Genomic DNA, 13,523 nt, shown 5'->3' with positions numbered 1-13,523 from the left:
CATAGTATAGTAAGGCATAAAAATGTGGAAAAAATGTCATAGTATAGTAAGGCATAAAAATGTCATAGTATAGTATGACAAAAAATGTCATTATATAGTAAGGCATAAAAATGTGAAAAAACATCATAGTATAGTAAGGCATAAAAATGTGAAAAAACGTCATAGTATAGTAAGGCATAAAACATCATAATATAGTAAGGCATGAAAATTTCAAAAAACATCATAGTATAATAAGGCATAAAAATGTGGAAAAACATCATAGTATAGTAAGGCATAAAAATGTGGAAAAAATGTCATAGTATAGTAAGGCATAAAAATGTCATAGTATAGTATGACAAAAAATGTCATAATATAGTAAGGCATAAAAATGTGAAAAAACATCATAGTATAGTAAGGCATAAAAATGTGAAAAAACGTCATAGTATAGTAAGGCATAAAAATGTGAAAAAAACGTCATAGTATAGTAAGGCATAAAACATCATAATATAGTAAGGCATGAAAATTTCAAAAAACATCATAGTATAGTAAGGCATAAAAATGTGGAAAAACATCATAGTATAGTAAGGCATAAAAATGTGGAAAAAATGTCATAGTATAGTAAGGCATAAAAATGTCATAGTATAGTATGACAAAAATCTCATAGTATAGTAAGGCATAAAAATGTGAAAAAACGTCATAGTATAGTAAGGCATAAAACATCATAATATAGTAAGGCATAAAAATTTCAAAAAACATCATAGTATAGTAAGGCATAAAAATGTGAAAAAACGTCATAGTATAGTAAGGCATAAAAATGTGAAAAAAACGTTATAGTATAGTAAGGCATAAAAATGTGGAAAAACATCATAGTATAGTAAGGCATAAAAATGTGGAAAAAATGTCATTATATAGTAAGGCATAAAAATGTCAAAGTATAGTATGACAAAAAACGTCATAGTATAGTAAGGCATAAAAATGTGAAAAAACGTCATAGTATAGTAAGGCATAAAAATGTGAAAAAAACGTTATAGTATAGTAAGGCATAAAAATGTGGAAAAACATCATAGTATAGTAAGGCATAAAAATGTGGAAAAAATGTCATAGTATAGTAAGGCATAAAAATGTCAAAGTATAGTATGACAAAAAATGTCATAATATAGTAAGGCATAAAAATGTCAAAAAACATCATAGTATAGTAAGGCATAAAAATGTGAAAAAAACGTCATAGTATAGTAAGGCATAAAAATGTGGAAAAACATCATAGTATAGTAAGGCATAAAAATGTGGAAAAAATGTCATAGTATAGTAAGGCATAAAAATGTCATAGTATAGTATGACAAAAAACATCATAATATAGTAAGGCATAAAAATGTCAAAAAACATCATAGTATAGTAAGGCATAAAAATGTGAAAAAACATCATAGTATAGTAAGGCATAAAAATGTGAAAAAAATGTCATAGTATAGTAAGGCATAAAAATGTGGAAAAAATGTCATTATATAGTAAGGCATAAAAATGTGAAAAAACATCATAGTATAGTAAGGCATAAAAATGTGAAAAAACGTCATAGTATAGTAAGGCATAAAAATGTGAAAAAAACGTCATAGTATAGTAAGGCATAAAACATCATAATATAGTAAGGCATGAAAATTTCAAAAAACATCATAGTATAGTAAGGCATAAAAATGTGGAAAAACATCATAGTATAGTAAGGCATAAAAATGTGGAAAAAATGTCATAAAAAAAGTCATAGTATAGTAAGGCATAAAAATGTCATAGTATAGTATGACAAAAAATCTCATAATATAGTAAGGCATAAAAATGTCAAAAAACATCATAGTATAGTAAGGCATAAAAATGTGAAAAAACATCATAGTATAGTAAGGCATAAAAATGTGGAAAAACATCATAGTATAGTAAGGCATAAAAATGTGGAAAAAATGTCATAGTATAGTAAGGCATAAAAATGTGAAAAAACATCATAGTATAGTAAGGCATAAAAATGTGGAAAAACATCATAGTATAGTAAGGCATAAAAATGTGGAAAAAATGTCATAGTATAGTAAGGCATAAAAATGTCATAGTATAGTATGACAAAAAACATCATAATATAGTAAGGCATAAAAATGTCAAAAAACATCATAGTATAGTAAGGCATAAAAATGTGGAAAAACATCATAGTATAGTAAGGCATAAAAATGTGAAAAAAACGTCATAGTATAGTAAGGCATAAAAATGTGGAAAAAATGTCATAGTATAGTAAGGCATAAAAATGTCATAGTATAGTATGACAAAAAATGTCATAATATAGTAAGGCATAAAAATGTGAAAAAACATCATAGTATAGTAAGGCATAAAAATGTGAAAAAACGTCATAGTATAGTAAGGCATAAAAATGTCAAAAAACATCATAGTATAGTAAGGCATAAAAATGTGAAAAAAACGTCATAGTATAGTAAGGCATAAAAATGTGCAAAAAATGTCATAGTATAGTAAGCTATAAAAATGTCATAGTATAGTATGACAAAAAATGTCATACTATAGTAAGGCATAAAAATGTCAAAAAACATCATAGTATAGTAAGGTGTAAAAATGTGAAAAAAATGTCATAGTATAGTAAGGCGTAAAATGTCAAAAAATGTCATAGTAAAGTAAGGCATAAAATGTGAAAAAAACCTCATAGTATAGTGAGGCATAAAAATTTGGAAAAAACGCCATAATATAGTAAGGCTTAAAAACGTCATAGTAGAGTACGTCAAAAAACGCCATAATATAGTAAGGCTTAAAAACGTCAAAATACGTCAAAATACATCATAGAATTGTAAGTCATATAACGTCATAGTATATTAAGGCATAAATTGTCAAAAAATGTCATAACATAGTCAGGCATAAAAATGTCAAAATACTTCATAGTATAGCAAGGCGTAAAATGTCATGAATAGTCATAGTGAATGTCATGTTCCCTGTGAGAATCCAGGGGAAGGGGGAAGTAACAATGACTGCAATATGTAAACCTGGCAAAACAAAAAGATACAGGGAGACAGATTCAGACAAAAAGTCAGATTTTATTCACACACAAAAGAAAACTACAACGAAAACCAGACAGTAGAGCTCTGGGTAACACAAAGTAACAATAACAGAACTAACTAACAACAATCACCAAACAAAAAGGTAGAATATCAATGGTGACGATCACTACAGCTCTGCACAGCTCTCTCACAAGGAAACAAATGGACCATTCAGCCTCCCCACCCTGCCTTTCAACTCTGGCTCCTGATTGGGAATTGGGGACAGCTGTGCCGATTCACCTGTTAGAGAAAAGGGGAGGGCAGAGGGTACACCAGCACGCAAAGCACAACACCACGGTATGTAACAGTGAGTCTTAAAAAAAGTCATAATAGTAAGTCATAAAACAGTCATAGTATAGTAAGGCATAAAAAGTCACAGTATAGTAAGGCATAAAAATGTATATTATAGTATGGCGTGAAAACGTCATAAAAAGTCAAGGCATAAAAATGTCATAAAAAAAGTCATAGTATAGTAAGGCATAAAAATGTATATTATAGTATGGCATGAAAACGTCATAAAAAGTCAAGGCATAAAAATGTCATAAAAACATCATAGTATAGTAAGGTATAAAAAAGTCGTAGTATAGTAAGGCATAAAAATGTCATATAAACATCATAGTACAGTAAAGCATAAAAACATCATAGTATAGTAAGGCATAAAAACGTCATAAAAACATTATAGTATAGTAAGGCATAAAAATGTCATAAAAACATAATATTATAGTAAGGCATAAAAACATCATAGTACAATATGGCATAAAAAGCCATAGTATAGTAAGGCATACAAACATCATAAAAATATCATAGTACAGTAAGGCATAAAAACATTATAGTATAGTAAGGCATAAAAACATCACAGTATAGTAAGGCATAAAAACGTATATTATAGTATGGCATGAAAACATCATAAAAAGTCGAGGCTTAAAAATGTCATAAAAAAGTCATAGTATTGTAATGCATAAAAAAGTCATATTATAGTAAGGCATAAATACATCATAGTATAGTAAAGTATAAAAAAGTCATAGTATAGTAAGGCATAAAAACATCATAGTATAGTAAGGCATAAAAAAGTCATAGTATAGTAAGGCACAAAAACATCATAGTATAGTAAGGAATAAAAACGTCATAAAAAAGTCATAGTATAGTAAGGCATAAAAACATCATAGTACAGTAAGGCATAAAAACATCATTGTATAGTAAGGCATAAAAACGTCATAAAAACATTATAGTATAGTAAGGCATAAAAACATTATAGTATAGTAAGGCATAAAAATATCATAGTACAATATAGCATAAAAAGTCATAGTATAGTAAGGCATAAAAACATCATAGTATAGTAAGGTATAAAAAAGTCATAGTATAGTAAGGCATAAAAACGTCATATAAACATCATAGTACAGTAAAGCATAAAAACATTATAGTATAGTAAGGCATAAAAACGTCATAAAAACATTATAGTATAGTAAGGCATAAAAAGTCATAAAAACATTATATTGTAGTAAGGCATAAAAACATTATAGTAAAGTAAGGCATAAAAACATCATAGTATAGTAAGGCATAAAAACATTATAGTAAAGTAAGGTATAAAAAAGTCATAGTATAGTATGACAAAAAATGTCATAGTAAAGTAAGGCATAAAAATGTATATAATAGTATGGCATAAAAAGCCATAGTATAGTAAGGCATAAAAATGTCATAATATAGTAAGGCTTAAAAACGTCAAAATACGTCAAAATACATCATAGTATAGTAAAGTAAGGCATAAAAATGTCAAAAAATGTCATAATATAGTAAGGCATAAATACATCATAGTATAGTAAAGTATAAAAAAGTCATAGTATAGTAAGGCATAAAAACATCATAGTATAGTAAGGCATAAAAAAGTCATAGTATAGTAAGGCACAAAAACATCATAGTATAGTAAGGAATAAAAACGTCATAAAAAAGTCATAGTATAGTAAGGCATAAAAACATCATAGTACAGTAAGGCATAAAAACATCATTGTATAGTAAGGCATAAAAACGTCATAAAAACATTATAGTATAGTAAGGCATAAAAACATTATAGTATAGTAAGGCATAAAAATATCATAGTACAATATAGCATAAAAAGTCATAGTATAGTAAGGCATAAAAACATCATAGTATAGTAAGGTATAAAAAAGTCATAGTATAGTAAGGCATAAAAACGTCATATAAACATCATAGTACAGTAAAGCATAAAAACATTATAGTATAGTAAGGCATAAAAACGTCATAAAAACATTATAGTATAGTACGGCATAAAAACGTCATAAAAACATTATATTGTAGTAAGGCATAAAAATGTCAAAAAACATCATAGTATAGTAAGGCATAAAAACATCATAGTATAGTAAGGCATAAAAAAGTCATAGTATAGTAAGGCATAAAAACATTATAGTAAAGTAAGGTATAAAAACGTCATAAAAACATCACAGTATAGTAAGGCATAAAAATGTATATAATAGTATGGCATAAAAATGTCATAAAAAAGTCATAGTATAGTAAGGCATAAAAACATCATAGTATAGTAAGGTATAAAAAAGTCATAGTATAGTAAGGCATAAAAACATTATAGTAAAGTAAGGTATAAAAACGTCATAAAAACATCACAGTATAGTAAGGCATAAAAACATCATAGTATAGTAAGGTATAAAAAAGTCATAGTATAGTAAGGCATAAAAACGTCATATAAACATCATAGTACAGTAAAGCATAAAAACATCATAGTATAGTAAGGCATAAAAAAGTCATAGCATAGTAAGGCACAAAAACATCATAGTATAGTAAGGCATAAAAATGTCATAAAAACATTATAGTATAGTAAGGCATAAAAACGTCATAAAAACATTATATTATAGTAAGGCGTAAAAACATCATAGTACAATATGGCATAAAAAGCCATAGTATAGTAAGGCATACAAACATCATAAAAATATTATAGTACAGTAAGGCATAAAAACACCATAGTAGAGTAAGGCATAAAAACACCATAGTAGAGTAAGGCATAAAAACATCATAGTATAGTAAGGCATAAAAACATTATAGTATAGTAAGGCATAAAAAGTCATAGTATAGTAAGGCATAAAAACCCCACAGTATAGGTAGGCGTAAACGTCTATTAATTAGTTAACTATATGCGTTTATCATTTAACTGTTTTGTCCCTCCGCGAGAGCCATACTTTCTGCAGTTACGGCATCCACCCGCGACTTGTCACATATCACATGGTCACAACACAACATTTTACTCACCGGTCTCTGATCAGGTACGTTCACTTATTGTTCGTGTTAATCAGTGGATGCTCTACCAGCGATGTTTGTTTCAGTAGCTAACCCTCATTAACAGAACAACAGGTAACGATATAAAGTGTTTTATTAAGTTTTAGCGCCTGTTGTTGTTGCGACTGGACCAACGTGGTGAAAGCTGAATAAATGTCCACGGGGCTAAATCAGAGTTGACTGTAGTTTTCAAGAAAATAAGGTGCAACAAACCAAAAAACGGGGTCAGTCTGTCACATATAAACAGTGGAGGAGGAAAGATTCAGATGTAAAAGTACTCATACAACACTGTAAGTGCTCCAGTACAAGTACAAATCCTCCTTGAAAATGTTAATTAAGATAAAAGTGAAAAACGAAGAGTTGCTTAAAGTAATGTTACTTTTAAACATTACTATTACGTTGATTTGACAGTGAAATTCAACTCCTGCAGCACATTCTTCAAATAGTATTGTGAATTTCACGGACTTAACAAATAGAAAAAAGTAATTTATACAGTGACTGTGCCAGTATAAAAGTCAGTCAACAAACTACACCCTCCAGAATGATCAAATTTGAATCATCACCTCTCTAAGACAATTTCAATTCAAATAGAACATTAATTAAATGTAGTAGCACCTCTCTGCAACAGCTGTAACATTAAAGTGATGCACATGTGCACATTAATGCAGTCATTAAAATCCAATATCATAATACATATTCTTAAATGGACCATTCTGCATAAGGAGTACTTTTACTTGTGATACTTCAAGTATATTTTGATGCTAATATTTTTGCTTAAGTGAAATTACAAATGCACAATTTCTACTAGATTATTTCTGCTCTGTAGTATTGATACTTTTATTTACATAAAAGAGGCGAGTGCTTCCTCCACCACTCTCTCTAAAATACATCAGATGTATATTATTAATAAGTTCCCAACAAGCTTAAATGAACTGATTATACATATAATCAATAATATTTTTCTTTTCCTTTAGTTTCAGGTGTTCTGCTCCTTCTTCATCCCTAAAGGACAGCTGTTCTCCTCCTCCTCCTCCTCGTCCTCCTCGTCTTCCTCTCCTCCGCCAGCCATGAGCGACAGTGACGACGACGTTCCCACACTGTCAGCTCACACTCTGGCCGCCCTGCAGGAGTTTTACAAGGAGACCAGCACCGGTCCGGCTCACAGCACGACCCCGTCAGACCAGTTTGCTGTGGGAGCAGTGGAGGAGGACTGGGTGAGTTTAATGGATTTAGGACAAGATGACAGAAAAGCTGATTCTGCATGTGTGTGTCTCTAGTGATGAAGTAAAAAGGAGAGGATATATTGTATTACTGGTAAATGTAATGTTGTCATTATGTGCAGTAGCAACAGACTAACACGTTGTGTGTGTGTGTGTGTGTGTGTGTGTGTGTGTGTGTGTGTACGTACGTACCAGCGGATGAGTCAGTTCTGGTACAGTGATGAAACAGCAACGCAGTTAGCAGAGGAGGTCATACGTGAAGCTGGAGAGGGAGGCAGGTAAAACCACACACACACACACACACACACACACACACACACACACAAAAAAAAGAAAGATCTGAGTGCTTCTTCCACAACTGCTTTTAAGTGCTTTAATGTTTGTTTTGACTCCCAGGATAGCGTGTGTGAGTGCGCCCAGTGTGTACCAGAAGTTGAAGCAGGGTGTGGTGGACGGTTCAGACCGGGTGTCTGCTGTCGTGTTGGAGTACGACCGCCGCTTCGCCGCTTACGGAGACGACTTCATTTTCTACGACTACAACGAGCCGCTGTCTTTTCCCGCCAACGTGGCTCCTCAGAGCTTTGACATCGTCCTCGCCGACCCACCCTACCTGTCCGAGGAGTGTCTGAGCAAGGTGGCCAAAACCATCAAGCACCTGAGTAAAGGCAAAGTGCTGCTGTGCACAGGTGAGAGGAGGAACGGCTCTGGTGTTGGCACATGACTCCAGTCTTTGCCTCTCATGTGTCATTAATTTATCCAGTCACAGAGATCAGCATCTGTTGTTCTGACAGAGAAATACCTGGTGGTCTCTTCACAACTGTCGTTTTCACAACATTTACTACAGTTTTGGATGTATTTCCAGAATCCTGAAAGATATATTCCATCCGCTGCATGACACAAAAGATTTATCTGTTTCCAGAGTTGCAACCAGGGCTGTAACGTCGTTATTTTCTTGATTAACCATTTGTCTATAAAATGTCATTAAATATAGGAACATGCAAGTTAAAATTTCCATACCACTCATCTTATATTTTGCTTTTTTTTGTTGCACTAGTACGATTTCTAAAGACCAAGTTTGAGCCAGAGTCTGTGCAGTCATCAAGGTCCCACCCATACATCCACCTGAGCCAATCATGAGTCAATCACAGCTGTCAATCATAATGTCACATCTCCTCTTTATAGCATCAGATAATTAATTAAAACCAAACTTATCAGAAGAATGTACTGCAGCCAGCCACCAGGGGGCGATCTGGACGTTTTAGCTTCACTTTTTGGGGAGCTGTCATGTCGTCCATCTTTATATTCTGAACAGTCTCTGGTACCAATATAGAAACTGATCTCTAATTCCCTTATGTTTCAGGTGTTCTGTTATTTTATTTGTTTATTTATTATCTATTTATCTGACACCTGCCAGTAAATCAGAAGTGTTGTATGAAAGGACAATGAATGACAATATAATAATTAAAAATACTTTGCATTAGTAAATGTTTAAAATGTCCTAATATTAAGCTACGACTTACTTCCTGTTATTTGAGCAGCATTTTTACATCAGGTGTTTGTGTCCCGTCTGTTCTGCAGGAGCCATCATGGAGAAGCTGGCCACAGAGCTCCTGGATGTAAAGAAGTGCAGCTTCCTGCCGAAACACAACAGAAACTTGTCCAATGAGTTCCGCTGTTTCGTCAACTACCCGTCTCGCCTGCTGTCCTGCTGAGGAGCTGAACCTCCGTCTGATCAGAGCAGGAGCAGCAGCACCCTGATGGAGCGAGGACATCACACATGACATTTTACAGCTGTGGTAAACGCTCAACAGTTACAAATGAACTTGAACTTGTGGAGGGAGAAAGTCTCTTGACTCAAATACAGCTTGTTTACTGGCCCTTAATTTAATAACATGCTGCCGTTTCAATCCATGGAAAATTAATGGACATCAATTTTGGTTAATAGAGCACTATAAGTCTGTAATTAAGCAAAAATGCTAAATATTTAGTGCTTTCAGCTTCTCTAATGTGAGATTTTGCTGCTTTTCTGTTTTATTTCATTGCAAATTAAATATCTCTGTTTTGGGAGCAATTTGAAGACGTCACCTCGGGCTCTGGGAACTTGTGAGAGGCATGTTTCACTACTCTCAGACATTTTGATTATACAGTAAAACCCCATGATACCTTGGGCACGACTCCTGGTTATTCCTTTCACTGAACTGGCAGAAATCATGTGTGACTTGGTTCAGGTGTGATCCGTCTCTCCTCCCACCCAGTAAATAAATTAGCATCACTACCAAGTGGAACGAACGACCAACAGACAGCTCATGAGAATCGAAGGAGATGTGTTGAGAGTGTGCGTCCAAAGAAATGGAGGGAGAAGAAAAAGAAACTTTCCAGCTCCTTGCCCCTGCAGAGACTGAACCTTATTACATGTGTCAGTTGATTTCTCATCAGAGGAGAGAAGCACCAACCGTTCAGTGATTAACAAGAAGAAAGAAGAATACATTTAAAAAAGTGAAAAGATAATCGTAGACGTTTATTTTCTTAACCAGTGTAATGATGTGATGATGATGACGCCGGCTGAGGGAATCACTGCTGTTCAACAAAAATCCTGAAAATGCAAAAATGAAACTGGGAAACAAACAAGTGCTAAATTCTTTGTTGTGCAGTTGCTTTGAGAGAAACTTCCTCTCTGCAAACCGAGGAACTCAATGTCCAGAAATGTCACCAACAGCTGCTAAATTAATCCAGTGATTCTGGAGAAATGGGACAAAAGCGGTTTTAATTGGAATGAATTGAATATAGACTGAGAGACAAAATAATATTAATTTAAGTAAAGGTCAATGTTTAGATTGAAATAAGTGATTATGTTATAATAGAACAAAATCTTCTTTAAGATCAGCAGCCAACTGGCTTTTGTTTTTAAATTATGAAATTAGGTTGTGGACATGCTGGTTTTAGATTATTTTAGTTTCACGTCGAAATACAACTGTTTATGTGCACGACACGTTTAGTCCCAGTTCATAAGAATGACTGAATTGACATCTGAATTTAAAATGACAGATGCAATCATCTTGAATATTTGTTGTTTTAATGAATGAATGGAAGCTTTGTGAAAAGTGTGTCAGTGTTTCCGGTTTCTCCTGGTGCAGTTTTTTTTCAGTAGGTGGCAGCATTGATCAGATCATTGACGATAATGAGGAATTTTATTCCATCTGTCAATATTTGTGTTTAATTTAATTGTTGGACCACCCAATTTACAAATAAAAGTATTCTCATTTACATACAGCTAGTTCTGATTTAATGGGCAAAGGTTTTGATCAGATTTCTGCCTCCACCCAAATGCCGTTTTGTTTGTGGTGCAGAAATGTCACAGGTGAATTTCTTCAAACCTGCACAAATCAACACAAAATGATCTGCACGACTCCATACCAGATGTGTATTTTCTGTACTTTGGCTGAACCAACTCTCACATTGTACTTCAGAGGCCTTTTAGGCCTATTCTCTCCAGTCCAGCCAATACAACAGGTGCAGATTGAGTTTGCTGTACTTAATGTATCAGGACATCTTTGTCAAGTCCAGGTCTCCTCCAAGTTTCAGTCCGAAGTCAGGTCAACTCAAGGCAGGAATGAATGTGGATTAAATAATGTCTCCGTTTCTTTCCAGATGTAAAAACATTTCAGGAGTTTATCAAGGATCAACAGTAAACAGGATGTAAATCAAATCTTCTCTTATCCAAAATATTCAGTGTGCTCCGGTTCAGGGACTGTTACAGGTGTTTCTGCTTTGCAGTATTATCATTACATCTACATTATTTTACATTTTTTTGTGCCAGTGGAAGAAAAATAAACCAACAAACTGGAGCCGGTGTAGAAAAACTCATCTGGAGTCCAACAGCTCTGCTTCCTTCACACTTTCTTGCGTGCAGACCTGAGCCGTCCGGCTTTGGGCTCTGCTCTCTCCAGGCTCTGGTTGCTGTTGCGGCCGTCGCGCTCTTTCTCCAGCAGCGGCACACAGGTGCATCCCACGGCCACGGAGACGTAGATCTCCGTGTAGGAGTGGCGGCCGCCGATGCAGGAGCCCGTTCTCTTCAGGATCACAGAGGGAGCGTAGACCGGCGTGCTGCGGTACCGGTCACTCTCCTCACCGTACGGCCCGATCAGGCAGCCTTTACACAGGCAGTAAGCCTCCGGGATGTAGCGGGGATACCTGGTCGGCTGGTACGAGATCCTGCAAATATGAATAAGATGAATTCAACACATGCAGTTTGTAGTTTTTAAGCTCGTTGATGCCATAATTACAGGTCAAGCACATGTGAACACAAAGTGATATTTTGACTTCTGAGGTCCGTCACTCATAAAGCTGAGGAGGCTTTTCAAAATGACCTGGAAGTTTTAAATTAAGAAGACTGTTATTAATAATAACAACACACATATTTGAGTATCCACAGGTGAACAAGTCATGGAAACATGTTCGTGAAAATAGCATACTGTGAAAGTTTTGTTGAATGATTGGAAAATAAATCTAAACAAGGATATTTTATTTTTTAATTTATAATGAAATCCAAGTAGTTTTTTATTGCAAATAGATGACTTTGCATTCTTTTAGCCTAAGTATCCTATAGATAATTGATTTTTATCACTACTCAAAAAACTAACAGCCTTACACATAATGTAAAATACCATTCACTATGTTCCACCTGCTCTCACCTGTAGGCCCAGGGGGAGATGCTGAGCAGGTTGACCGGGAGGCGGGTCTTGCTGTCGGTCGGGGCCCGTGCAGTGGTTGGGCAGGTCAGGTTCAGTTTGTCCTGCGGCTCCAGCTCCAGGGCGTGATGGAAAGCGCTCATCACTCCGACCGTGAGCCGGCCGAACATCTGCTCCAAGATCTCCTCCGGCAGGTCCAGGCAAGACCGGGACCTGGTGGCCTTCTTTCGTATCCGGCTCGCCTCGGCCGGCCAGCCCAGCAGAAACACAGCCAGGTGCAGCAGCAGCAGGAAGAGGACGCGGAACCGACGCGGCATCTCTGTGCGCTTCTCGGTGCGGTGTTGCGCGGAAATGCGTATCTACTGAAAAAGGTTTCCCTGCGCGCTGTCCTCGCCTGTCTTAATAAATGACAAGTAGGTTATCAAAATACAAGTGACCTTTGTTAATGAGGCGGATTTTTAGCGTGAACAGGTTAGTTTCCTCTGTTATAGTCCAGTGAAATGTTGGAAGCTGAAAAGCTGTAAATCCAGCAGCAGGAAAACGGTCCACAGTCCTGGCGTGGAAACCGAGGAGCAGGCGCGCCGCCAGGGAAACATTTTGGCACCACACGTCCACGGGGTCGCCAGGAGTAATAGATGCTTTAGAATCAGGAATTATTACTGCGTTGGGAGTTTTGCACCTGCTGCTCTCTGTTTAAGAGGAGACAACGCCACCAAGAGCGTTTTCCTGTTGCTTCTCTCCAGCGATGTGTGCGTAAAATCCGATGGAGGCGTTTGCGCGCGCAAGAACAGTGTGATCCAGCATCCAGAACAACTCTGAGTCACACTGATGTGCTAGATAAAGCCCCGTCCTAAACCTCTAGCCCCGGTAATGACAGAGCCTTGCCTTCATGGGAGCAGCTCCTGACTGGAGAGGGAAGTCCAGACTTGTTGTCTGCGTGCGCTCTGCTGCTGGATCCTGGCGTCACAACACAGTCTACTTCACTTTAAGATAAACTGGATCCAGCTACGTCCAACCTCTTATGTCAGCTCTGGTGTCAAACAGAAATGTTAAACTCCAATCACAAATTGATAGAAATCATATTTAACAAATGGAAAACACATTTTTGTGTTTCTTTTTTTATTTCCATTCCCCCTTGTCACTTAGTATGATGTTCTGTGAATTAAGATTTATGGAAAGCAAAAGCTTTAAATTAAATTCTACTTATAAAAAGCCATAAACTTAATTCAGAACAGTTTACTGTGTATTAAATCCAGTTTGATGTGCTG

General features: G+C 35.4%; 2 protein-coding genes across 3 annotated transcripts; one reads left to right on the top strand and one right to left on the bottom strand.

Moving 5' to 3' along the window:
* The first annotated feature begins 6,237 nt into the window (after positions 1–6,237).
* On the top strand, positions 6,238–10,837 carry eef1akmt1 (EEF1A lysine methyltransferase 1). 2 transcript variants are annotated; one of them, XM_056389426.1, is made up of 5 exons: positions 6,238–6,334; positions 7,322–7,561; positions 7,763–7,845; positions 7,964–8,253; positions 9,146–10,837. In XM_056389426.1, the coding sequence occupies exons 2-5, from the start codon at positions 7,415–7,417 to the stop codon at positions 9,277–9,279; spliced, it is 654 nt and encodes a 217-aa protein (XP_056245401.1). In that variant the 5' UTR covers positions 6,238–6,334; positions 7,322–7,414; the 3' UTR covers positions 9,280–10,837. The 2 variants fall into 2 exon arrangements, with proteins under 2 accessions (XP_056245401.1, XP_056245402.1); XM_056389427.1 differs by lacking the exon at positions 6,238–6,334 and adding an exon at positions 6,340–6,422.
* il17d (interleukin 17d) lies at positions 10,624–13,487 on the bottom strand. The gene is made up of 2 exons (XM_056389428.1): positions 12,259–13,487; positions 10,624–11,779 (listed from the first exon to the last, which is right to left on the bottom strand). Exons 1-2 carry the CDS (start codon positions 12,570–12,572, stop codon positions 11,458–11,460), a joined length of 636 nt encoding a protein of 211 aa, XP_056245403.1. The 5' UTR covers positions 12,573–13,487; the 3' UTR covers positions 10,624–11,457.
* Between the last annotated feature and the right edge of the window lie 36 nt (positions 13,488–13,523).

Source organism: Seriola aureovittata, chromosome 11 (assembly GCF_021018895.1).
Source record: "Seriola aureovittata isolate HTS-2021-v1 ecotype China chromosome 11, ASM2101889v1, whole genome shotgun sequence".
Taxonomy (NCBI): Eukaryota; Metazoa; Chordata; class Actinopteri; order Carangiformes; family Carangidae; genus Seriola; species Seriola aureovittata.
This window is presented reverse-complemented; position numbering and strand designations above follow the sequence as displayed.